This window comes from Dendropsophus ebraccatus, chromosome 10 (genome assembly GCF_027789765.1).
Source record: "Dendropsophus ebraccatus isolate aDenEbr1 chromosome 10, aDenEbr1.pat, whole genome shotgun sequence".
Classification (NCBI taxonomy): domain Eukaryota; kingdom Metazoa; phylum Chordata; class Amphibia; order Anura; family Hylidae; genus Dendropsophus; species Dendropsophus ebraccatus.
In genome coordinates, this window is record NC_091463.1 from 58,073,427 (window position 1) to 58,101,010 (window position 27,584).

A 27,584-nucleotide genomic window follows, 5' to 3' on the forward strand; every position below is an offset into this window, starting at 1 on the left:
CCAAAAAATAAAATCGATTTTTTTTTTTATAAATCTGGACGATCCTCGATTTAAATCTCAATTTTTTTTTATTTTGCTAAATAAACAAAATTTTTCTCGCAGCGTCAGATACAATTTTAATGATGTTTGAGACAACAACTGTATTGCTTCCCAGTGTAACAGTGCTCCCCTGTGACTGAGGGGATTGGGGCAGCTGGGGGTGACTGTGGGGTACTGGAGATGACTGAGGGGGAGCTGGGAGTGACAGAGGGTGGACTGGAGATGACTGAGGGGGACGGGTACTGGAGATAAATGAGGGGGTGACTTGGGCAGCTGTGGGTGACTGGAGGGGGACCGAGGGGGGGCTCGATTTGACTGGAGCAGGAGTGCACATAGCCCTTCTCTCACCCCGGCACACAGCCCTTCTCTCACCTCCTGGACACACTCAGAGCTCCCCGGTCTCTGGAGGAGGCAGCAGGGACTGCAGCACAGTGTGATTCCTGGAGCTGTACATCTCCAGGACCCGCAGCAACACTATCACCCTGCTGTCTCCTCCAGACACTGGGGAGCTCTAAGTGTGGCTAACAGGGGAGCGGGACGCTGTGCTGGAGGACGCCCGCGCCGCATAACTACGGACTGCCTGCCCCTTGCCTCAGTCCAGCGCTCACCAGCCCCATACTGCCCCTCTCCGGACTGCCTGCCCGACACTGTCGCACGCTGCCTGCCAGTTCCACCCCTCTCGGCCCCGCACCGCCGGCCTGCCCTGCACCTCACCACAGCGCTCGCCAGCCCCATACTACCCCTCTCCGGACTGTCCGCCCACCCGCAATGATTTTTTTGTGAAAATCGTATTTACGATTTTCACAAAAAATCTAACCGATTCAAACACTCTGGGCAAATTAATTCGATTAATCGCCCAGCCCTAACGTAAATATACAGCTGTTGTAAACTGCCCACTGCAGCCAATCACAGCTCAGCTTTCAGCTCTGGTAGAATAAAAGAGGAGCTGTGATTGGTTGCTGTGGGCAGTTTACACCAGGTGAATATTTACACCCTTTCATAAATCTCCCCCCCCAATTGCTTTGGCTTCCTAGCAGCAGGACCAGTCTTAGGGGTGTGCGACCTGTGCACAGGGCGCATCACCCCATCAATCAAAGGGGAGGCGCCAACACCTGGCAAACTGCAGCAAGCACCAGGGCCGGATGCTGCCCCACTCCTTTCACCTATAAGCATGTCTAATGACATGCTTCTAGTTGAAAAGAGTGCCCTGAAAAACACCGCGAGAAGACATTGGCTCCTCATGCTGTCAATCACTCTTGTGATTGCAGGCAGCGTAAAGCCTGCAGTCACATGAGACCACTCTGTCTTATATGGTGGCTGCAGAGGAAGGGGGGGGGGGGGTCTGATATGGGACTGCAGGAGGGAAACTAGGAAGGACTGACTATATGAGGAATGCAGGGGGTGGGGAATGATTAACTGGGACTATTGGGGGCTGCAGGAGGGGGAGTAATACTAAATGGTGACTGCAGGAGGGGGCTGATACTAAGTGGTGGCTGCAGGGGAAAATGGATAGCATATGGGGGCTTTGGGGGGGGGGTGTGAGGGAACTGATACAATATGGGGGCTGCAGGGAGGATCTTAAACTACATGGGGCTGCATTGGGAGCAGCTGATTTCATATAGGGGGCTGTAGGGTAGAAAACTATATAAGGCCTGTGGGGGTGAGGGGTGCTGATACTATATGTGGAGGCTGCATAGGGTGGTAGGTTGTAGAGCTGATATCATGTGGTACTACGAGGGCTGCAGAGAAGTAAGCCTGATACTATATTGGGGGGGGGGGGGGGGTCTATACTATTTTTGGGCTGCAGAGAGTTATTTTTTTTAGTGCAGAGCCACTTGACAATATATGGGCACACCCTGCTTTACCTGATCTTATATGGGGGCTGTAGGGGGAAATAGGGAGGACTGACTATATGATGAATGCAGGGGAGTGATACTAAATGGGGGTTGCAGGGAGGCTGATACTAAATGGGAACTGCAGGAGAGACAACACTATATTGAGACTGCACAAAGATGCCTATAATATATAGGGGCCTTACTACTTCTATATAGGGGTACATAGCATACTGAACTACTACACGGGGGACACAGAGGGGTCTGACTACTATAATGTGCTGGATAAAGGGGCCTATAATGTTTCTCTGGCAGATTCTGAAGAGAGCATTCATGGCCATGAGAAGACTTCAAGATAGCCCAGGATGGAGAGAAAGTGGAAAAACAAATGACTCTAATCAGAGAAGACATCCCCTGTGAGTCACTGAATGTAACTGCATTTTGTTATATGGACTGTAGTAGTCATGGTGTGACTTATCTAGATATTATATAGTGATATAACTAGTAATCGTTTTATGTTTGGCACAATAGCAGTATTGAGGCCATGTGGAATCACTGTGCACTGGTAATATTTATTGGCAATAATGTTTTTAGATAACTGGATGTATTGTGAGGGCACCATCTACCCTAAGGCAGTTCACCGTTTAGTGTAAACTTTTCCTTACACTGCTTTAATTTCTGCTCCCTTAGCACCTTGCAAAGCTAGTGCATCACCAATCCCTTCTGCTTCCATGTGCCATCTCTCGTAGCATACGGGACAATCTATACCACGGTACAGATGGGCCTGTTTGTTATATTTTCACCAGCATTATAGGTCATAGTTGAGAGAAATAGTTGCTGTGAATGGTCCCCTGAAATGTATAAAATTAAAAATAGCTGTGCACCCTGTGGAAGACTTTTTTCCATTTTGAAGTAATAAGGTCTCAGGCGAATCAAAAATCAGTTGACGTACTCCATACCATTATAGTCTATGGCCCTCCATAAACAACCCATGCTTGCCTGCCTGTACTCCCACATGCTTCTCCGGGTCCCTGCTCACTGACAGCCCACTCAGCCAATCATTGCATTGTCCTGCTGCAGCCAGTGACTGACTGAGTGGGCTGTCATGAGGACACAGACTCAAGCAGGAGCGAGACAAGGAAGCATGGGCTGTTTATTTTTAACACCACCATGGCTAAGTGAACAAGGCTGTCACTACATTCTCGCAGAATAAAAATCTGCTGTAAGAATAGAGGGCCATAGACTACAATGGTACTGAGTATCGCAGAGGATTTGTGTGAATCCACCCTTAGACTTTGTTTGTTCCCACGCAGTATTTTACAACCAAATCCAGGAGTGGATTGTATGAACATAGCCTTTCTGCGTTTTCACTGTTGAAACTCCTGGTTTTGGTTGCAAAATACTTAGCAAAAATACTGTTTGGGAACATAGCCTAAATATGTATTCTACAGGGAGGGCAAAAAAAAAAAAAAAAAAATAAAAAATAATAATAAATAAATATATATATATATATATATATATATATATATATATATATATATATACATACATACATACATACATACATACAAATCAATAAATAGCCTAGCCACAGGACACCATCAGTTGGATCAATTAGTGTGCCGACAACAAGGCACTGCTCAACACCCGTGCTAAGTAGAGATCAGAGCTGGAGTCCTAAATCCCTGTGCAAATTCCTGGTTGCCTCAGCTCAGATTGAAGTGGATAGAAGCGGTGTCTGAATTATCCCAATAAAGGTGGCCAACAAGTAAGCCATGCAATTCCAATAGGACAGGTCTAATCTAATGTGTATCCAGACACAAGTGTTCCCCAACAGTAGATGTTGGAGAACATTAGGAATGTTGGATTTCAACAAGAAATAAGCTATCACCAGAGGAGCATGGCAGCGGCTTATTTCTCCTCTCCCTATTGTGAATGCTGTGTTGAGCCTCGTATGCATGAGGGTTGGGACATTCAGGTGTAATAATTGATGAGAAATTGGTCTAAAGACAGACAACTCTCAAAATTACCTGGGAAGATTGACACTGTACACCACTGTCTTTTTAATAGCTGGTACACCTTTGTTAAGTATTTTGTATAATTAGTGAAGCTATTACAATATGGCACTGACTTTCTAAACAGAGGTATTTCCATTCCTTAAAGCTTACGTTAATAAACACTAGTGCTATGCAAGTAACTCTTTTCTTCCCTAAGCCAATGAAGTACTGACCTTAGTAGAACACCCGCTTCCAGGAGATATAGATAGATCCAGCCTGCCATCTTTATATAAATTAGATCCACTTGGCCATCAGTGTGTCAGTGCGATTCGACCATGCACAATAGAATACTTTTAATATTGACTCTGTTCCACATTACATATGAAAGCACTCCATTTTATCTTTACTTCACTGATTAATAAAGTTATTATATGATGTGGGGAATTTATCAATGCCTTTACCAAGAAACGTAAAAAGAAAAAAAGAATTCTGCAAAACACTCATTTTTTGTACAAAAAAAAAAAAAAAAAAAAAAAAAAGCAGGAGTCACTGATAGCCATTGATAAGTTTCCTGCACAGTACTAAAATGTCGTGTGGCCACAATACCAGTTGTGTGGACAGACTTGAGCCAGGTAATAAGAACGTCTACAGACAACCATAGAAAAACAGCCAAAAAAGTTAGTTGTCAAACAGCTCATTTCTAGACTTAATTGTTCCCTGGATTCATCATGAGATACGAATGTTTGTAGTTTCAAAGAAGTTCAGAAACTTCCCGACCACTGACACATGTAGGTGTAAACAAGTAACAATGTGCCAGCCCATCAGAGAGAAAAAGAAGATCCCATAATTAGAGTAGGAAAGCTATAGGCCATGACATTACAGATCGGTTACTTTTTTTTTTATTTACAAGTTTAGGATGTACAGTTTTACATGGGTTACTTGTATAAAGTGAAAATATCAGAACTTGCTCTTTTAGTAGAACTAAACTGAATTAGAAAGCAAAATGGAGGACAAACTTTTTTGTACACTCATCAAACTCCATAACAATCTATGAATCTGCTCAATGCGACTCTGCTATGTTATGTAGGGCGCTCACACAGGGGCATCCTCTATGCACACACTACAGACAGTGGACCTTTCATTTCAGTGTTAGATTTTTATCACAAAAGAGTGATCATGTGTTCTTACTCACTTTACAAGGGCTTCTCAAACCTTGGAAACACTTGCCTTCCATTACTGATTAGACGCAAAAACACACTAGAGATTCATCTACACTGGAATAAAAGCAGTTGTCCAATCAGATTCCAGCTCTCATTTTGCAGGTTATTTGGAAAATAAAAGCAGCAACACGATTTGTTACTGTAGGCAGCTCCACCTTTCCCCTTGCAATAGTTCAAAAAAAACTACCTTTAAGATCACCTCCAACATGTATCAAGCACGACCACATAAGACTATGGTAAGACTAAAGGAAATCTGACAGGTCTATAACTTATTAAAGCCAGTGTCGAGGAGGTGTTGCCATTCTGCAGCATGCAAACCTGCATGCATCCTCCCTTCTCCAGCCCTCCCTACTTTGCTTCCAGCACTGAGCCCTGTATGTCAGCCAAGGAAGGAAGGAAGGGGAGAGAGGCTTGCATGCTGCAGCTCAGCAACAGCTCTTTGACAATTGATCTCTAAGCATGATATAGAGCGGACAGATTCCCTTTCATAGCCTTGTGCAAGACAGCAGCATGAAAACAGCTGCCCATGTAGTGAGTTTTTTAAGGGGAGGGAAAAAAAATAAAATTATTTCACCAATTAAGGAAATGGTAACAAACAAGCCTGTTTCAGATCTACAGAGTGGGGACAGAACAGAACACTACTGAATTAAGAACAATGTTTTACCCAACCAGCAAAACCATAATGAGAAGATCATTTAAAATATAAAGCAAGATAAAACCGAGAAAAAAAAAAATAGCATGCACATGAGCAGTGTTACTAGTCCATTGCCTGTGTCTGTTGGCAGACATGTCACTCCTTATTCAGCAGACACACAGACGGTGGTTGATGCTCTTGTTTAAGCTACAACAGTAAGTGACTGGATCAAAGAGAGAAACCTTTTGCAAGTAACCCATGTATGGTACATTTGTTTTCAACACGAATGCTCTCAGGTGTCCGAGGGGGGAGGGAGAAAAGCTTCAGCTGGGGCTAAGGAAGTCAGTGACAGCACAACAGCCATTTTGCAGTTGATGTAAATGTAAAGATTCTAGCAAGAGGAAGATCACTCAAACACTTCATATATATATATATGGTTCCTCTTGATCAGAGTGTTCATGTACAAGGACCAGTGTCAACAGTCACGCCAACTCTGTTCCACTATTGCGGAAACCCTTTTTTCATATTCACGCTTGTTTTCTTGGTAGAGTTGAGCTGCCTGGCTGTTCGCCGGACTGTTTGGATTTGGTTCATCCAGCAATGACTACAAAAGAGGAAGAAATAAAAAAGGAGAATTTTACATTGTGTGCCTTAGTATAAATATGTAAGGTATGCCATCCACACCAACTACACCTACCTGTATAGAGGTTAAAATTGAAGAAACATCATATGTTGGACTCCATCGATTCTGAAGAATGTCCAAACATATACTGCCATCAGCATATACTAAGGGGAAAGTAAAAGCACAAAAAGTAAGAAATGGATAGTCATTGCCAGGTCATTATGCTAGCAACATTTTGGCACCCTCCTTGCACTTTTGTTTCTAAAAAAGGTTAAGCCAACAGTTCTAGTAGGACATTTCAAGGATATAACGGAATTACTACTGAATCTGGACAGAAATTTTTAGTTAAATGATTGTTTTAGAATAGCAGGGCCATATTCAAACACGATGCCCCAATATAAAACTCTTATGTGAAACTGATTGCCCCATCTTATTGTATGTGATCTATTTTTTTTTTTTAAATATCTATTCAAAGATTAGCATACCTGTCCACTTACCAGAAGCATAATACCAAGTACAAGTATACCCCAATGTAGCAGAGACGGGAAACTGCATTGTCATGGTTTGGTGCTGTGGACACTGCTTTGTACCTCTACCACATATCCTTATTACACCCCATGTATCCATAAACTTATAGTGCTTTTATCTTTGCTGGTGGCCAAATGCTTGTGATCCTCAATTTGTGATTTCCCCAATCTCTTGCAGCATTCTCCATACATATGCACGGCTCAGCTCGGTCATGCATGTATAAGAATTCTAGCACCAGTAACATCCCCTAAGAATATAACAGGTTTGGCCAATGTTTAAGGGAAATATTCAAAGACTAAAAATCATAACTGATTTTTCCCCCAGAAGCATTTTTCCCATCATACCCCTTATCCCCATGATGATGCAACAGCATTTGTAGTGAAACATTGTGTGTGTGTGTGTGGGGGGGGGGGGGGGGTAGGGAGAGAAAGGGGACAGCTTTAACTTATGTTTTATTACAGCTCAGTTCCACCTTTGCATACGTAGCAAAAGATTGTCAGTAATATTCCCACTGCTGACTGGAAAAGGCACTGACTGTACAACTACTACATGCAGATGTGGACCCTTGGCTGGGGCTATAACTAGCGACTATGTTAAAATAGAAGTTTTCTTTTTCAAGTTGGTGAATGGGAAATATAGTACTAATTGCTATATGGTAAATTATCAATACATAATACTACACACAACTCTGACTAATGTGGAGCTGTTTTTAGAAGAAAGCAGCTATGTTTTTATAATCTTGGATAACACCTTTAAACTGATGTGTAAGGTCAGCATAGGAAATTACATATTTGGCCTTTCTATCCCTTTTCCTAACAAATTATCGGACCATGAACGGGTAACCTCAGATGTTTCAGCAACCTCACAACTAGTGCTTATATACAGATGAATTTCTGACAGTAGACAGTGGTCACTGTGACATTTCCCTACCATTCAGTGCATTTGGGCAGCTCATTTATACAGTCAGCTACAGAACCCCATAATGTGGAAAGGGATCCTTAGGCAGCACTTACCATTGGGATGAAACATTTTTGATACAAATCGAACTGTGGGTGGTTTATTTGGATATTCTTCTGTGAATTCTATTGTGAGTTTAAATGTTCCTGCAAAGAACAGAAAAATAAATAGCTTTAGGCAACACAGATACATACAACATACATAGGCATGTGTTATTTGCAATGTTACCATGGCAACTAGAAAATCCTTCTTGAAGATGTCTTACAAGACCTGTTTGCACTCATTATCACCTCAGAAGCAATGGTCAGTATCATAACCGGCACCACAGAACATGGCCGTGTGATACACACCAGGTCAATGGGTCACCCAATAACTAGTAGCTATGACATGGAGAATCATATTAGACGCAATTCCAATATAAAGCTATTAGAGCCATTACAAGTGGGAACATAAGAGGATATGTAGGCTCACCAGGCTTGTCTGTATAAGTAAAGAACTGTAAGGGCCCTTGCACACTGAGGAAATTGTGCGGATAAGCTACGGTGGACTGTGCGTGCTCCCGCTTGACTATCCGCCCGTCCCATTGATTCCATTCTATGGCTGGCCAAAGTAGTGACAGGTCACTTCTTTGGGAGGATGATTGAATCTGCCGGGCAATAGAATAAAGTCTATGGGACTGGCGGAATGTCAAGCAGAGCGCAGGGGGGAGAGCGTCGGCAAGTGTGCAAGGGCCCTTTAGGTAGAAAAAAAATTGTGGAGCATCTTCCCTGAGAACTGTGCATTGTACTATTCCTCCAAGACGTTTATGAACTGACAGCTGTCAACTGATGGGGCTGTGCGATTGGTCCCTATAGGACGCTCCCTTTTGATAAGTAGAATAGTAACACCCAGTTGTCAATGCATATTTAGAGCAACATTCTAAATGGCATACCACATGATTCTAAGCATAGATGGCCCATGTGGAATTCACTGAGAGACAACGGCCCCTCTGAGGTGGTAAGAACAAGAAACATACGCGCTGAAGCTGCCCTGTATAGCAGTATGCCGACATGTGACACCCTGATGTAAGGACACACACAACCACATCTGTCCTGTCAGCATGTCCAGTCTGCAGCACAGCTTTGTTGTTCCATAGCTAACATCCCCTGTGGACTATGTATGCACGCACCATCAGGCCACTATAGGCCCAGCTTCACACAGGGCATTCCTCATACAATGGTAAGAAATAGAAATGTACAAGAACATTTCACTAAAAAACTAAATGTTATAAATGCTCATATACCGGAAGAGGTTAGAGTCTGGGTAATACTTAAACCATAAAGGGGTTATTCAGGATTAGAAAAAGCACAGCTACTTTCTTTCAAAAACAGCAAAACCCCTGTCTCCAGGTTACGTGTGGTATTACAATTCAGCGTATTTACTTCTATGGAACTGAGCTACAAAAAAGACAAAAAAAACAAACACCCAAACTGAAGAGAAGATTGGTGCTGTTTCTAGACAGCAGATATTTTTTGAAGTCTGGATAACCCCATTGAAGAAGCACTTTTCTGCCCACATGAGGCACACTTATTCCTGCAGTGTCATCGGATTCATCCCAGCTGCATCTGAATATTTTATTATTACAGCTGAGTCACCGGACCCCCAGTCTGACAGAAAATACACACCCTTCTGTTCAACAGTAAGTGGACTGTCCTGTGCAGCTTTCTGTAAACTACAGGATTCTATCATCACTTGGCAAAACTATCCTTGCATCTCAGCCCCCTCCCTCGTCCTAACTGTACTCCTCAAACCCTGAAGTGTAGAGCGCTGTAAGGGTAACCTATCACACCCTGAAGTGTAGAGCGCTGTAAGGGTAACCTATCACACCCTGAAGTGTAGAGCGCTGTAAGGGTAACCTATCACACCCTGAAGTGTAGAGCGCTCTAAGGGTAACCTATCACACCCTGAAGTGTAGAGCGCTGTAAGGGTAACCTATCACACCCTGAAGTGTAGAGCGCTGTAAGGGTAACCTATCACACCCTGAAGTGTAGAGCGCTGTAAGGGTAACCTATCACACCCTGAAGTGTAGAGCGCTGTAAGGGTAACCTATCACACCCTGAAGTGTAGAGCGCTGTAAGGGTAACCTATCACACCCTGAAGTGTAGAGCGCTGTAAGGGTAACCTATCACACCCTGAAGTGTAGAGCGCTGTAAGGGTAACCTATCACACCCTGAAGTGTAGAGCGCTGTAAGGGTAACCTATCACACCCTGAAGTGTAGAGCGCTGTAAGGGTAACCTATCACACCCTGAAGTGTAGAGCGCTGTAAGGGTAACCTATCACACCCTGAAGTGTAGAGCGCTCTAAGGGTAACCTATCACACCCTGAAGTGTAGAGCGCTGTAAGGGTAACCTATCACACCCTGAAGTGTAGAGCGCTGTAAGGGTAACCTATCACACCCTGAAGTGTAGAGCGCTGTAAGGGTAACCTATCACACCCTGAAGTGTAGAGCGCTGTAAGGGTAACCTATCACACCCTGAAGTGTAGAGCGCTGTAAGGGTAACCTATCACACCCTGAAGTGTAGAGCGCTGTAAGGGTAACCTATCACACCCTGAAGTGTAGAGCGCTGTAAGGGTAACCTATCACACCCTGAAGTGTAGAGCGCTGTAAGGGTAACCTATCACACCCTGAAGTGTAGAGCGCTGTAAGGGTAACCTATCACACCCTGAAGTGTAGAGCGCTGTAAGGGTAACCTATCACACCCTGAAGTGTAGAGCGCTGTAAGGGTAACCTATCACACCCTGAAGTGTAGAGCGCTCTAAGGGTAACCTATCACACCCTGAAGTGTAGAGCGCTCTAAGGGTAACCTATCACACCCTGAAGTGTAGAGCGCTCTAAGGGTAACCTATCACACCCTGAAGGTGCATCTTAAAGGAATACATTGATACACTATATTGCCAGTTATAATGTCTTTCTACATTAGCATTCAAAATGCATTCCCAATACAGTGGAAACCATGGCTCCATTTCTCCCCCAATAGCCATGCAATGTTGCTGATAATCCTGGCAACATTGCATGATTATTTGAAGGGGGGGTTCTGAAACCAAAAAGGCCTGTACTTGCCACAGAAATCAAGAGCTCAGTTTTTATTATATCAAAGCTTGTAAAAAGATGAAATCTGAGCTGTGATTAGTTGCCATGCAAAAATCTAACAGGAAGGCTGTCACGTCAAGGACCATACACTCACAGAGGCAGTAGAGAGCCCAGTAAAAAACTACGGTAGCTGGGCATATGACAGGCTAGGCTGCAGTCTATTCTTAGACTGAAAATATGTTTGGGTATAAGGAGCTGAAATGGATCCTCTGGTCAGTGTAATTGCTGCTTTCTATAATATGACAACATATGGCACAGACACCCACACAGGAGGAGAGAATGGACTGAAGGTACAAATGTCACACGCATTAGCTGTGACTCCCATATATTGTGTCTTCATTTTATAGCACTGAAGATAAGGTGTTACTGGAGAAGTCTCCTGTAGACTGTCAGCTTACAGCTATATACTTTGCACTCATCTACCTCAATAATGAAATTATTACACAGCACAGGAACTATTTGTACACGTTGCAGGAACAGTTCCTGTAAATGCCAAAATAAACACCCAATATGCCGTGTGCTTCATGTAGGACATTTGCTCTTTCATTTTCCTTACATCAATGGAATATATTAGTGTTCACTACAGAGCATTAGCTTATATAATGGAGACCCACAACCTGTGTAGTCCGAGTGGCTACTTATTGTAGACTTTAGTGTTTAAGGAGAACTCTGGGTCTATTGCAGCTATAGGGAAGAGGGGCAGAGCGGTGAATGAAGCATATTACAAAGTTATATAACTTTGTAATGTGTTTCAATTACCATAAAAAAGGTTATGATCAATAGTAAAGCACATGCTCATGGCAGCCAGTCAGAGGAGTTATTTCATTTTATTACCTGTTCTAAATCCATTAAACCTGAATCAACTCCATAAGTTAAGGTGCACTTATTTTCAGATGAGTGAAGTCAGCCAGCACCCCAACTTCTGATCAGAGTGAACACACTGGGGGAGATCTATCAAACATGGTGTAAAGTGAAACTGGCTCAGAATCTACCTTTTATTCCTCACAGATTCTTGGGAAAAGGAGAGGTGGAATCTGATCCAGTTTCGTTTTACACCATGTCTGATAAATCTCCCCCACTGAGTGCAAGGAAAAGAGGCCATCTTAGGCCCCATTCACACGTCCGTGTCAGTTTTTACTGTCAGGAAATCCTGATCAGGAGACCTCAAATGTCATCAGGATAGTATCAGGATTTCCTGACAGTAATCCGTTTTTACCATCAGGAAACCATCAGGAAAAACCTTCAGGATTTCCTGATGAGATGGTCTAGTATGCCAACATAAATCACAGGTACCCACACAACCCCTAGTGTACCTGGATGGCCACAGGCTGCAGAACTACAACTCCCATCATGGCCTGCCAGCAGAGCCATGATGGGAGTTGTACTTCTGCAACCTGGATGGCCACAGGCTGCAGAACTACAACTCCCATCATGGCCTGTCAGCAGAGCCATGATGGGAGTTGTACTTCTGCAACCTGGATGGCCACAGGCTGCAGAACTACAACTCCCATCATGGCCTGTCAGCAGAGCCATGATGGGAGTTGTACTTCTGCAACCTGGATGGCCACAGTCTGCAGAACTACAACTCCCATCATGGCCTGTCAGCAGAGCCATGATGGGAGTTGTACTTCTGCAACCTGGATGGCCACAGTCTGCAGAACTACAACTCCCATTATGGCCTGCCAGCAGAGCCATGATGGGAGTTGTACTTCTGCAACCTGGATGGCCACAGTCTGCAGAACTACAACTCCCATTATGGCCTGCCAGCAGAGCCATGATGGGAGTTGTACTTCTGCAACCTGGATGGCCACAGTCTGCAGAACTACAACTCCCATTATGGCCTGCCAGCAGAGCCATGATGGGAGTTGTACTTCTGCAACCTGGATGGCCACAGTCTGCAGAACTACAACTCCCATCATGGCCTGTCAGCAGAGCCATGATGGGAGTTGTACTTCTGCAACCTGGATGGCCACAGGCTGCAGAACTACAACTCCCATCATGGCCTGTCAGCAGAGCCATGATGGGAGTTGTACTTCTGCAACCTGGATGGCCACAGGCTGCAGAACTACAACTCCCATCATGGCCTGGCAACTCCATCAGAGCATGGTGGGAGTAGTAGTCCTAAAGGGGTAATCTCACCTGTCCTGGATCCTGCTCTGTCCGGGCAGCGAGGTTGAGGTCCGGGCAGAGTGCAGTGCAGAGATCCGGGCGGCGGCAGCGGTCGGAGGTCCGGAGCATGCGGCGGGCCGGTGGTGAGTTTCCGGGAGGGGGGGGTGCGGGCGATCGGAGCGGGCGGGCAATCGGAGCGGGCGGGCGGGCTGGCGAGCGGAGCGGGCGGGTGGGTGATCGGAGCGGGCGGGCAGGCTGGCGATCGGAGCGGGCGGGTGGGCGATCGGAGCGGGCGGGTGAGCGGAGCGGGCGGGCGGGCGGTCGGTCGGCCCCGTGGTGAGGTCCTGGCTCTCTACCATTCCGGAATCACGGGCACTTTCCTGATATACATCAGGAAAATGCCCGTGATTCCGGCGCTCCCATAGACTTCTATGGGGGCGTCCGTGCCGGATTTCCGGACGAAAATAGGACAGGATCTAAAAAATCCGGTCCTATTTTCCGGAACGGACACCCTTCCGGAAAAATCCGGAAGGGTGTCCGTGTCCAATGTTAGCCTATGAGTCCGGAAATCCGTCCGGATTTCCTGATAGGAAATCCGGACAGATTTTCCGGACGTGTGAAGGGGGCCTTACACAAAGATATACATCACAGACAGATGTATGTGGCTCTCGCTCCTAATAATTCGGTTAAGGTGTTTCAGCCCCACTCATTACAATCAAGCACACAGTCCAGCACTCTACCTAGACAAGCAATGTTAAAGGTAATCTGTTGGCTTTAATTCACTATCCAGACTGTTAGGTCAAGGAGACACATGGCACCTTTTACATACCCAGCGTGCTATCAGGATGCAAAAAAATGTTTTTATTCTCTGGTACAAAGAGTCAAAGAAACGTTCTCAAACTCCTGATCTGCTGCAAACTGGAATACCTCCTTTCTCCACCTGCCTACATGATTGACACCTGGAAGATTGAGTCCCAGCAGAGTCAGGTATGGTAAGTGGAGTAAGGTGGTGTTATAGATTGCTGCACCCCCAGAAGTTTGGAAAAGCCTCTTTGACTCTTTTTACTATAGAAAAAAATGCATTTGACTACATTCTAGAGGCACAGGTGATTATTTGAAAGGTACAATGTGTCCCCTTGCTCTAACAGCAATCTAACAGTGTCAGTGGTCTGCACCATGAATTGTAGTTGACAGATTCCCTTTAAAGGGGTTATCAAGGCTTAAAAATGCATGTCCGCTTTTCTTTAGAAACAGCACCTCTCCTGTCCTCCGTTTAAGGCTACGTTCACACAGAGCAAAAGGAGCGGATTACGCAAGGAAATATTTCCGCCTGAAATCAACTGACGCTGAATTCCGAGCAGAATATAAGCAGAATGCAAGCAGAATCCCTGCGTATTCTGCTAGGAAAGTGTTCAGCTCGTAATCAGCTCTTGACAAATTCAGCGCAGAATACTCGAGGAATCCGCGCTGAATCCGCATGCATTCAGCGCTGAAATTCAGCGAGTATTTGGTGAGTAAACTAGACTATACCAGAACATATACTAGAATCCTCCTCCCCCCCCTTTTCCCCATTTCCGCGCTGATTCAGCGAGTAATTTCCGCTTGTATTCCGCTTGTATTCCGCTTGTATTCCGCGCTGAATCCGCGCTGAATCCGCGCTGAAACAGAAAATCAGAGCCCCATTGATTTGTATAGGCTTCCGCTAGCGGAAGAATGAACATGTTCATTCTTCTGGCGGAAAGCGGATTAGTTCAGTGCGGAAATTCCACTGTGTGAACTGCAGAGCAGAATTTCCATTCAACACAATGGAAATTAGCTCTGCACCTATTTTAACGGCTGAAATTTCAGCGCTGATTCAGCGCAGAAATTCAGCTGCTTTTGCTCAGTGGGAACGAGCCCTAAAAGAGTGGCTTTGCAGTTCAGTTCAGTTCCACTGAATGGAATTGGATAGCAATACCACACAACCTGGGACAGGGGTGGCACGGTTTTTGAAAGAAAGTAATAGCTGTGCCTTTTATAACCTTGGATAACTCATTTAAAGGGGTAAAGTGGCGCTAAACATTTATTCACAAAATAACACACATTACAGAGTTATACAACTTTGTAATGTGTGTTATGTATGTGAATGGCCCCCTTCCCTGTGTTCCCCCCCCACCCAAGCTAGACCCGGAAGTGTGGTGCATTATACTTACCACATTCGTGTCGCCCCCCTGCCGCCATCTTGTGAAAATGACGTCATCTTCGGGAGGCCGGCCGAACTGCTCCAGCCGTCCCTCATGCCGGCCTCCCTCTGCCGCGTCATAACTGATGACGCGGCAAAGGGGGGCTGGCATGAGGGACGGCTGGAGCGGTAAGTATAATGCACCACACTTACGGGTCTAGCATGGGTGAGTGGGAACACTGGGAAGGGGGCCATTCACATACATTACATAGTCGTATAAGTTTGTAATGTGTGTTATTTTGTGAATGTTTAGCGCCGCACTACCCCTTTAAGGTTCTTTTACATGTGCCAAATATCAGCCAGGTTTGTGTAAAAGAGGCAGTGATCAGATGATCACTTTAGTGCAGCCTTTTTTATAATGGTTATCAGCCGCACATTATCAGGTAAACATCCCCTGTTTTCACAGGATGATGATGGACTTAAGGGCCACACAAACAATTCTGAGAACTCACTGACATTCAGGGACTTTTATGCAATGCTCACAGGTGATGGAAATACTGCTGATTTTCCCATCCAGATTTGCAAAAGGGAAATACAGTATCAGCAAAGTGGATGATATTTAAACAAACCTCACCCATGTGCTATGGATTTTTTTTTTGTGCAGAGATTGATCCATAGGGCAAAGACCATAAAGTGATGTGGACATGTCGCTGTGAAGATCTTTCTAGAAATTTCCTAAATGTGGCATTGTGGTAAGGTGCTACTTTTACCACAGCTCTGAATATTTTGAACTGCTTAGTCAACCAAGTGTCATTACTGTGAGGAGAAAGCAACATGCAGCACACTGTGGCAACCCTTCTAGTTCTCGGCATGTCCTATAGAGATGCCAATACACTGGAATACAAAACATGTAAAGCGTGAGCGCACACTGGATAAATAATAAATTAAGGAAAAGGAGTGCTAGCTCTTCAGAATAGCCAAGACAAACCAAAAAACAATCCTGAAGAAAAAGAATGCTCAGCACATCCAAAAATTATACCCAAAATATACTTTATTACATATTGACAGATAAAAACACATAAGTTTTTAATGCTGTATACAGCTTTTTCTAACTCCGAGGAGGGAGACCAAAATAAGTGTACCCTCCAACCGAGATCCTCCACATGAATCTAGCATGTATAGAAAGTCCGATATCCCTGACTAATAACAATAAGTGTACAATACATGCATAAATACTGGTAAAAAAAGGAAACACATGAAGATCAAGCATTCACAAGGTAACTGAACAAATGCAGTATCGTACAATCCAAAGGATGTAAAAAGTGGAGGGATGAGAGTGACCCCGGTGTATACCCTTCCCCACGAGTTCCGTCAGCAAGACTGACTTCATGAAGATACTGCATTTGTTCAGTTACCTTGTGAATGCATGATCTTCATATGTTATTTCATTTTTTACCAGTATTTATGCATGTATTGTACACTTATATGTTATTAGTGAGGGATATCGGACTTTCTATACATGCTAGATTCATGTGGAGGATCTCGGTTGGAGGGTAGACTTATTTTGATCTCCCTCCTCGGAGTTAGTTTTTAATGCTGTAAACAGCTTTTTTTTTGTTTGTTTGTTTTTACCTGTCAATATGTAATAAAGTATATTTTGGGTGTAATTTTTGGATGTGCCGAGCATTCTTTTTCTTCAGGCTTGTTTTTTGGTTTGTCATTACACTGGAATACAACATGCTGACACTGTACAGACTTTATTATTAGAAAATTAAGCAGACAGGTAGCTTGTGTTAAACATTAAATAGGGGGTACTCCATGTACTCACCATCTTCAAATGGCGTTCCTTCTGGTCTGTTGGGGAGAAAAGGGGAAAGATTAGAATATGACAGAATCTGTGTTGTCACGATACCAGAATTTTGAGTTCGATACCAATACCAACTTTTTTTTTTTCAATGCTCGATACCAATTCGATACGTAATAAATTTTATTTAAAAAAACCCCACAAGAATAGAGATGCGCCCGTACGGACCATATTATTTTAAAACTAAATTTTGCCTTATTTAAAATAAATGTTCTTTAAAAAATTGCCCTATTCTCACTCCTAACACTTTTTTATCTTTTAGCCTGCATGGCTATGGGGCAATCTGTAGTTTTATTTAGTAGCACGTTTTTATGTGGTCCGCTTGCACCATTTACCGTGCGTCATCAGGAAGGTGATAATCTTATAATATGCACAATAACACTTCAGCTATCAGGGGGGATGATGGGAACTGTAGTCATGTGATACACCCTTTAGCTATCAGGGGGATGATGGGAACTGTAGTCATGTGATACACCCTTTAGCTATCAGGGGGATGATGGGAACTGTAGTCATGTGATACACCCTTTAGCTATCAGGGGGATGATGGGAACTGTAGTCATGTGATACACCTTTTAGCTATCAGGGGGATGATGGGAACTGTAGTCATGTGATACACCCTTTAGCTATCAGGGGGATGATGGGAACTGTAGTCATGTGATACACCCTTTAGCTATCAGGGGGATGATGGGAACTGTAGTCATGTGATACACCCTTTAGCTATCAGGGGGATGATGGGAACTGTAGTCATGTGATACACCTTTTAGCTATCAGGGGGATGATGGGAACTGTAGTCATGTGATACACCCTTTAGCTATCAGGGGGATGATGGGAACTGTAGTCATGTAACACACTTCAGCTATCAGGGGGATGATGGGAACTGTAGTCATGTAATACACTTCAGCTATCAGGGATGATGGGAACTGTAGTCATGTAATACACTTCAGCTATCAGGGATGATGGGAACTGTAGTCATGTAATACACTTCAGCTATCAGGGATGATGGGGGCTGTAGTCATGTAACACACTTCAGCTATCAGGGATGATGGGGGCTGTAGTCATGTAACACTTCAGCTATCAGGGATGATGGGGGCTGTAGTCATGTAATACACTTCAGCTATCAGGGATGATGGGAACTGTAGTCATGTAATACACTTCAGCTATCAGGGATGATGGGGGTTGTAGTTGCACTATTCCAGCTGGATTCGGGCGGCAGAGTAATGTGCAGGCTACCGCCCCCCTCCCCCTTCCCAGTTGCAGCCAGGCCGACCTTTTGCTCACCCCCCACATTGCTGATGCCGGCCCGGGAGTGTCCTGACGGCTCCCACCTCACAGCCACCCACCTCCTGTCAGATCTCCTCCTCGCCTCCCCCACCTCCAGCCTTCTCCCCCGGACGGTGCAGCTCTCAGCCTCTCTCTTCCCTCTCCTGCCGCCGACGCGGCTCTGTAATGCTATACTGACCCGGGACCCCGCGGCGATGTGAGAGGCAGGAACGGCCGGCGGCAGCAGCATGGTGCGCGGAAGATCGGTGTCCCAGGTCTGTGTTTGCAGGGGTGGCACATAGAGAACATGACAGGCGCTCAGGTAGCCGCCTGTCATGTTCTCTGCACTATACTCTGTTAAACTACGCTATTTTGTAGTTTAACAAAGTATCGATACCAGGAAATCCTGGTACCGAACCGTTTTTTTGCCCCGAAAATCGATAGTAGTATCGATTTTTCGGTGCATCGTGCATCCCTATGACAGATACAAGGATTTACTCGATTTATATTTCTGATGACAATTTTAGGCAAGGATAAATGTATGTAGATTTTCCAGCGAAGGACCCCCATTTCCATACACACACAACCATTTATAGGAGCCCCATCCAATTATAATTCTGAGCTATGGGAGATTAAAGTATTTGCTACCCAATACTGATCTTTTAACAACCTAATTTTTTTCTTCCTCTCTTATGCAGTAATGACTGAGGCTGGGATACCACCTGCACTGAAACGTGTACTCCTGTTGCAGGTTCCATCAAATGCCAGTTGCATGTAACGTGTTACTCTATTTTGTCTGATAAAATGCATGACACCATGTTGGAAACCTGACAGACCCAAGGCAAGGCAATGGGGTCTCCATTAGATAATGACAGAACAGAATACATGGCACGGGTGTATAGCAGTTACATTTTATATAAGTATGTAGCATGATGGATAAACTCCTGATTCGCATAGCCACAAAGTAATGTGAACAAGTAAGAAATTCTGGACTGCTATCTAGAAGCATTTCCTGCAGAACACCAAGAGCTGCAGGTTACGGTTAATGAATCCTTCTGTATTGTCACATACAGACACTAACAGATAAGGAACAGTAAGGGGGGGGAGGGGGCAGGAACTAATAATTAGTAAACATGTCACCCTCGCCATATGATGCCTACCACAATCCTGCAGGTACAGTAAGCATGCAAGCATATGGGGAAGTCAGGACTGATAAGATGATAGCCGACATCTTATGTATTAAGGGACTTCTCTATTTTAGAACAAGTATACAGTGAGGCTAGTGGATTTGTTAGGTGTAGCCTTTCAAACACATTTGTCGTTGCTCAGAATTTATGCAAAGTCTCAGCTCCTAGCATAAAGGGGAGGCTTCTAGTGCTTTAAAAGAAAAGAATCAGGGGATAGTCACACATTCCGAGCACACTATTACAGAACAGTAGCACAACATTTTAAACAGTTTTGGTAAAAAAATACAGATATACTCCTATATACTGAAGTTATCTAAAAGTAGTATCACTCACATAGTGAAAAGTTAACTTTATTAAAGGAGAAGCCCAGGCTCTGACTGCCAGGAGGAGATGGCTAAACATAGCGTGCACCTACCTCCCCGGCTCCAGCGCCGGGGCCTGCTACGGCAGTTGACTGGCAGAGCGGGCCTGACACGTCATGACCCAGGTTCCCGTTCTTTTAAGGAAGTGGCCAAGAAGCCAGGACCCGGAGCAGAGGACAGTGGACCCCAGAGCTGGAAGCAGGTGCATGTTATGTTCATCCACCTTCCTGGCTCAGGCACAGACCTCTCCTTTCCAAGTAAATTAATAAATCAGGACAGGTTAAAGAGGAAGCTTCTAACCTGCAGATAGTTTCCCTTTTTTTTTGGGTGGGGGGGGGGATTTTTTAAAGTTAATGGTAAATTGATTCTAACAGATGGCATACAACTGCATCCATTTTTCCATAAAAATGATATGTTAGACAGCAGAAACACAGTGTGAACCTAGCCTAAATCTGAAGGGTATCCATCTCAGACAGTGCCCTTATTCTCCAAACCATGCCACAATGCTCTAAACTACAAAGCCAGTTCTGTTTTACAGACCTCACCCTACTATACCCATGTACCATGTAGTGCACCTGCACATCAGGCATTTAACATATCACTAGTCTTAAGTGATGTGATATAGAGCCACCGTATGTAGTACATATATAATTATTACATCCAATCACAGGACAGGAGTTAATATAAAAAATAGGACTGATCTAATTTAATACTATAAGTGAAGAGACATTGTCAATATATTACTTATATTGTGAGTAGTAGCCATAGCTTATAATAAGCTGCTTGACTTTTAGCACTTTGTTTCACTTCGACATTATTTTTCTAGACAGGTGTGGTGCCTTTACTAAGAAAAAAAAAAGTCTGAACCTAGACCAGCCCTTTAATGTTCCCGTTTCATACTGTTATGCTGTTATGTAGTCAGGTGCTTTCTTTCTATGGGATCTGCTTGAATACATTCAGGCTGTTGCCCAGAAACAAGTGTTAGAGAAAGTTTTACTACAGGAATTTTATCAGCCAAGTTTTTCAGACCACAGCCCCACAGAGTGCTAAACTACAGGTACACAGAGCAGATAGCGCCACCCACAGGCAGCCCCACATATTTGGCCACTCTAAGCAAACAGCACAGATCAGACCTCCAGTATAAATCCCACATCCTGCATCTGCCAAACACTCAATAGTTTATTTGGATGTCTGGAGGAGGGCATCATTACTGTGAGATCAATACCAGCCTGGAGCAAATACAGACACAAGAACCAGCGGTAAAGTGCACAAAGGCTCTGGCATCATAAAACCACAATTTTGGCGGGACAGGCCATTTGCTGACAAACACTGAGTGGCTCTATTCTTTCATATAACAGAATACTGGCAGTACTAGAAATGACTGATATAACATGTGATCTGTAGTGATTTACATGTACAACTCCAAGACTTGATCCAGTCAGGGAAAAGCAGAAAACCCCTTTGGAAAATATTTTTCATTGTTCTTCTGACCAGATTCTATTTCTGGATAGAAACATGACTGAATAAAGAGTCTTAATCCCACCCAGTTCACTTCTCTAGCACAATGGGGCGCCAGAACACATAGGATAACACAGAACAATGCTTATGTATCCCCAGTAGCACGTGCACTACACACCAGTGTATGAAGCATGATGTGTAATAGACGGCCATATAAACAGGAAGGTTACTCATGAATTCCAACAAGGGCACTGAAAATTTTGTGAAGTTTAGTGATGAGTACGATGACCACTTCATCAACAGGAATGGCCAATGAGTGTAAGCAGTGGTTACCTTATTTTATGATCAAAATAATGGACAGTAAGACGACCCTGGCTGCCGGGAAAGCTTCAGGAAAATGTCAGAGGTGGCGGAAGTCCCCGAAGCCTCTGCCATTCCCCCAAACCTCCCCCTGCAGCCTATGAGACGTCTGACAGCCCGGGAGAGCTTCGGGGACCTCCGGTGCAGGCAGTGTGTCTGTATCACGCTGCCTGCGTCGGGAACATGAGGGGAGATGCGCGGCTGCCGGGAACGGGTGACAGGTGAGTTTTTTGTTTTGTTTTTTTTGATAGCGGTCACCACAAACAAGATGGCCCCCGACCTCTGAAAAGATTTTTGGAGGTTAAAAAGTTGTCTTATACGCCAGAAAAAACTGTAAATGTAAAGGGGCTCCAGATTTAACTTGCTGGCTGCTGCATAAGTATCACTCATTTTCTATATAGTCTCAGGCCTAGTTACACAACAGATTGTTCCCAGATTCCATGATAAATCTGTTGCTATGCATTTGCATGGTTATAAACCACAAACACTATAGTATAGTCATGCAGTCTCATACTTTGTGCCAACATACATTCAATAGGAGGCTGGACGTAGTGGACATAATTTGTGACTAGCCTAAAGAGTCACTGTCATTTGTGCATACTTTTAAACACGATATGTGAAAGAGAGTTATAGCCAGATGAAGCGCATGGCCAAGAGCTTCATTACCCAATCGCCAGCTGTCCTGACTGATAGCAAGAGACTGGCTCATAGTCTGTGTAACCATTCACCTGCTATCAGTAGAATTGGGTGGCCAGCTAAGGAATTGAGCTATAACTCTAGCAGGTCTCAGGACAGAACTGCGGGCTGGGGAATTGATCTATATATCGTTGCAGGTCTCAGGACAGAGTACCTATAAAACTTTTGACATGTCTGGGCAACATGTGGATAATCCATAATAATGAAATATAATAAGAAGTACCCGTGTTCTGCACCTCACCTGCCCTATTGATGCTGCTTGTATATTGTGACAAGCTTGTAACCATGTGACACTGAATTTCTTTTCCCCTTTTTTCACAGGTCTAGCAGATTAGGGGGATTTTTCAAAGTCTTGGAAAATCCTTTAAATGTTTATATCTACTCTAAGAACAATTTACATTTGTATCAGAGACTGAACTAAGGTAGTACTTGGAATCTTAAGAGATTATAGGACACAGAAGGTATCATATGGCAGCAATCCAGAAGCATCCTAAATGGGAACACTAGATGAAACAAACTGGATTTATTGCACCTAGGGTTCCATCCAGGAGCCCATAGCCTGAAAAAAAAACACACACACAAAAAATGGCATTGGACCTATATGTGTTCTGAAACAGTTGCTCCTAAAAAAACAAAAAAAAACAAATCCTGCATGGGATGGTTATTGATCTAGCACATATACTGCAGCCAACAACCAAGTGTATGTGAACTCAGCTCTACAAATGAGGACTGTATAAAGCATGTCATGGCACACCAAAAAACAAAGGTCAACTAGAACACTGATATACTTTGCTGAGCAACCTATGCCTTTTCTTAGATTGTTATGTATATGGGAATTATGTATATGGGAATTATGATTTATAGGTGTTCGCCACTAAAAGCATCACACATTTTGTGTGTGATCGCTGTGGGTCCATTGGGAGCTCCACCAATCCAGAGGATGGAGACTTTCACACATCCGTTGTTCTGTCCACAATTGCAGACAGAACATGGAACCAATGTTATCCTATGGCCCCGTTCTCACATCCGTACATGTATACGGGGCAGTGATCCGTGCCTCAAAAAAACTGACATGTTGTAATGTGGCCGTTTTTTTGTGGCACGGATCGCTAGGGTAATGATGTGTGAACGTAAAGCTCCGTGAAGCACTACGGATGTGTGAATGAGGCCTAACAAGTGCCCTTTGTGAATGAAGCAGTAGTACGCATGTGTGGTTATCACTCTATGGGATTTATAGACATGGCTAAACCCAACCTGTCAGTCCAATAAGAAGTGGTCCCAGTAGCATACCACAATGAGCACTGAGAAACTTTCGTTCTCTGCATAAGTGGTGATCCTAGTGGTCAGACCCATACAAGTGTAAAGTATATCTGTCATCCAGAAATTTACTACTAAACCCAGGGCGCCATTTAATGAGAACAGTCATTCAGAGGCATCGTCTGTATGATTTTATCGTATTACATGTAACAGTGTCAGTTGTTTAATATCAACTATACAGGTGACTGAATAGATTGGGGTTTTCTATAATCTCATCAGTGCACATACAATACCTGTCTGTGTGTACGTCCTGTGTGGTTTTGGCCACTGTCAGGGTGGCATTACACGGGCCGATGGGGGCCCGATAATACCTCTAAAGGAGCGCCGATCTGCTAGATCGGCGCTCGTTTACTGGGCCTATTACACTTGCGGATAATTGTTTAACAAGGGCAGCATTGGCCATTGATACCAATGTCCTTGCAGCCTTTACTTAAACTGTATACATACCTATCCAGGTTGCAGGGGTCCTCTTCCTCTGTGCTTCTCCCTGGGTCCCGTGCGCTCCAGCCTCACAGCAGCTTGTCTCAGCTGACAGGCTGCTCAGCCAATTACTGGCCGCGGCGGTCCCGGCCTGTGGTTGGCTGAGCGGCCTGTCAGCTGAGACAGGCCGCTGTGAAGCTGGAGTGCGTGGGACCCGGTGAGAAGCTCAGACGAATAGGAGCCCTGCAACCTGGATAGGTATGTATTCTTTTCATATCGTCGGCCACGCACCGCTATTACACGTAGCGATGTGCGGTCGGCGCCCGACGATTATAGGTTAGAACCTATATCAATGATTAGCCAATGGCAACGATCATCGGCTGTCTTTATAACACAAAACGACAATCGGCCAGATAGGGTTGATTCGGCCGATTATCGTTCCGTGTAATAGTACCCTCTGTCTGTAGGGGGATACAGCTGTGGCACCATTATGGTCTGAACAGACTATATGGTTATGGCCACCGGTAAACTGCAGAGGTATACAGCCACAGCACCATTACTGTCTGTACATCCTATGTGGCTATAGCCACTGTCAGCCTAAATACAGCTACGGCACCATTACTGTCTGTACATCCTATGTGGTAACAGCCACTGTCAGCCTGTATACAGCTATGGCACCATTACTGTCTGTTTATCTTTTGTGGTTACAGCCAGTCAGTATGGATACAAAGCTATGGCACCATTACTGTTTGTATATCCTCTCTCCGCCAGTATAGCTACGGCACCATTACTGTCTGTATATCCTCTCTCCGCCAGTATAGCTACGGCACCATTACTGTCTGTATATCCTCTCTCCGCCAGTATAGCTACGGCACCATTACTGTCTGTATATCCTCTCTCCGCCAGTATAGCTACGGCACCATTACTGTCTGTATATCCTCTCTCCGCCAGTATAGCTAAGGCACCATTACTGTCTGTATATCCTCTCCGCCAGTAGGAATATACAGCTATGGGACCATTACTGTCTGTGCATCCTACATGGCTATAGTCACTGTTCACCTGTGGGGATATACAGCTATGGCACCATTACTGTCTGTATATCCTCTCTCCGCCAGTATAGCTACGGCACCATTACTGTGTGTTTATCTTTTGTGGTTACAGCCAGTCAGTATGGATACAAAGCTATGGCACCATTACTGTTTGTATATCCTCTCTCCGCCAGTATGTATATACAACTACGGCACCATTACTGTCTGTGTATACAGCTTTGGCACCATTAGTATATATATATATATATATATATATATATATATATATATATATATATATATATATATATATATAAAATTTATAAATATAAAAATGGGTCAGGTTGTCACTATGGTGTCCTCCATGCTATGATGGATGATGATGGACCCTCCCCAGCAGGTGTGCCCCGGCCTCCCTCAGGGTGACAGCCCTGGCCCCTGCCCCGCACAGCGGCCATTACCTGGAGGTCTCCCCCGTGACCAGGCAGTGGTTGGGGTCCCCCACATGGGAGGGGCGGAGCCTTACCCGAATATAACTGCATTCCACACCATGATGTTGTTCTCGGAGGGGGCGCCACTCACTCCTGCGGGGGGATCCTCTTGAAGCCTGTGGAGACATCCGGGGACACAGCATGAGTTTGGGGTGACACAAGCACAGCCTCCCCCGCCCCCGGCTCACTCCTCACACGGAGACGCCATTATATAGTCCCCACTTACCTTTTAAAATCTCTCATGAGGCGCCGTCTCGCTGGAGTTGACATTTGTCGTTGTTTCCGGAAATAAATAGAATAGAGGCTGTGAAAATACCGGGAGGGGGAAGTAAACTCGACCTTTTCGCCGGACTCTAGCCGCCCCTCGCCCGAAATATGCCGGAAATCTGCCCCGGTAACCAAAAAGAAGGCGCAGCAAGGCCGGCGGCAGGAGCCTAACCTCTCTTCCGGGAGCTGCCGACCCTGGCGGAGGGATCTATGATTGCACGGCAACAGAAAGAAAAACAAGTCCTGCGCTTCGGGCGAAACCATTTTGGACAGGAGTGGTCTATTTTTACATAATGAGCGTCTGAATATTCAAGCAAAGCTTTGACAGCTGCGTATTCATAATAACATACGAAAAATAGTTTTACGATGATTGAAATATCAATAAGAGTGACATGGTAAGTAAAATAATAAGGTAATATCGATTAAAACACCATATCCCCTGTTGCACGTTTGGTACCATCCACATAGTGTTGTCATCTAAACAGCTGCTCCACCAGTATGACGTCATTCGTCACCGCCCATCGAGAATGATTTACGTTTTGTCTCTGTGCAGACCGTGACGTTTTCTGTTCCTTTTATCCTGTGTACTATCTATACACTGAAATAAACCTAAATACCAGATCTCTTGTGTATTTCTACCAGTCATTCAATCATGAGAAGAACACAAATAAGATAAAAGAGCTGAAGCATCATGTTCTCCTATCTCTAATAACCTGAAATATTTTTACTAGACCCTATAAGATATGTTCGAGGAAATTTAACTGTGAAATTACACTTCACGCATATGTTACAGCCTTGGGCCATGTTCACATGGGTATAATACGGCTGCATTCTTATGATCAGATAAGCAGAACAAGCCATTGGCTTCATCAGGACCCAATACACTTTATACTAATGTGTGGGAAGTTGTGATAGGTGCCAGAATCATATGATGGGTCCAGCACAGCCGCCATATTTGGTTTACCATTTTAATGACAACAGAAATATGGAAATGCCAGTGTCAGAATGTTTTCTTACACAACTATACAGTATATTAATCTGCTCAGCTCCTCCTGCTTTATAAGGGTATGTTCACACTGAGGAATTAAAGAGGAACGGTTTCTGCTTGAAATTCCACACCTAGGGTGGGTTCACACTGAGGAGATAAATTCTGCGGATTTCCGTCACCTGTATGCACGCACGGCCGCGCGCCTTTCCGGCGGCTCCATAGACACCATTCTATGGGCCGGCTGACTCCGCATTCCGCCGAAAGAACTGACGTGTTGATTCTTTCGGCAGAATGCAGAATTTGCCCGTGCATAGAATGGCGTCCATGGAGCCGGCGGAAAGGCGCGCGGCCAACCACGCGTACAGGCGACAGAATTCCGCAGAATTTATCCGCAAGAATTCCTCAGTGTGAACCCACCCCTATTCTGCTCTGGCAGAATAGGAGCAGAATTCAAGAGGATTGCAAGCAGAATTCAAGCCCCACTGCCATTTATAGGGTTCCTCTAGCAGTGGAATCGGCCCAAAGAATTGAAATGTCAATTCTTCAAGCGGAAAGCGGATCTGTGGTAGAAGATGCCGCACAGAGATTCTGCCGTATGAACAACAGAGCACAAATCCAATTAAACACTATGGGACAATGCTGTGTTCATATTTTAG

General features: G+C 44.5%; 1 protein-coding gene across 1 annotated transcript; it reads right to left on the bottom strand.

Annotated features, from left to right (window-relative positions):
• Window positions 1-4,751: 4,751 nt before the first annotated feature.
• UBE2A (ubiquitin conjugating enzyme E2 A) lies at window positions 4,752-26,165 on the bottom strand. The gene is made up of 6 exons (XM_069942854.1): window positions 25,900-26,165; window positions 25,709-25,789; window positions 17,059-17,084; window positions 7,886-7,975; window positions 6,420-6,508; window positions 4,752-6,326 (listed from the first exon to the last, which is right to left on the bottom strand). The coding sequence occupies exons 1-6, from the start codon at window positions 25,941-25,943 to the stop codon at window positions 6,198-6,200; spliced, it is 459 nt and encodes a 152-aa protein (XP_069798955.1). The 5' UTR covers window positions 25,944-26,165; the 3' UTR covers window positions 4,752-6,197.
• Window positions 26,166-27,584: the final 1,419 nt, after the last annotated feature.

What these genes read in the sequence shown, in the direction of transcription:
- UBE2A (XM_069942854.1), bottom strand. Translation starts at nt 25,943, where the DNA reads ATGTCAACTCCAGCGAGACGGCGCCTCATGAGAGATTTTAAAAG. An exon ending in TGGAATGCAGTTATATTCGG is followed by an intron (nt 17,085 to 25,708) that starts GTAAGGCTCCGC and finishes TCTCCCCAACAG; the next exon opens with ACCAGAAGGAACGCCATTTG. An exon ending in CAATTTTAACCTCTATACAG is followed by an intron (nt 6,327 to 6,419) that starts GTAGGTGTAGTT and finishes CCTCTTTTGTAG; the next exon opens with TCATTGCTGGATGAACCAAA.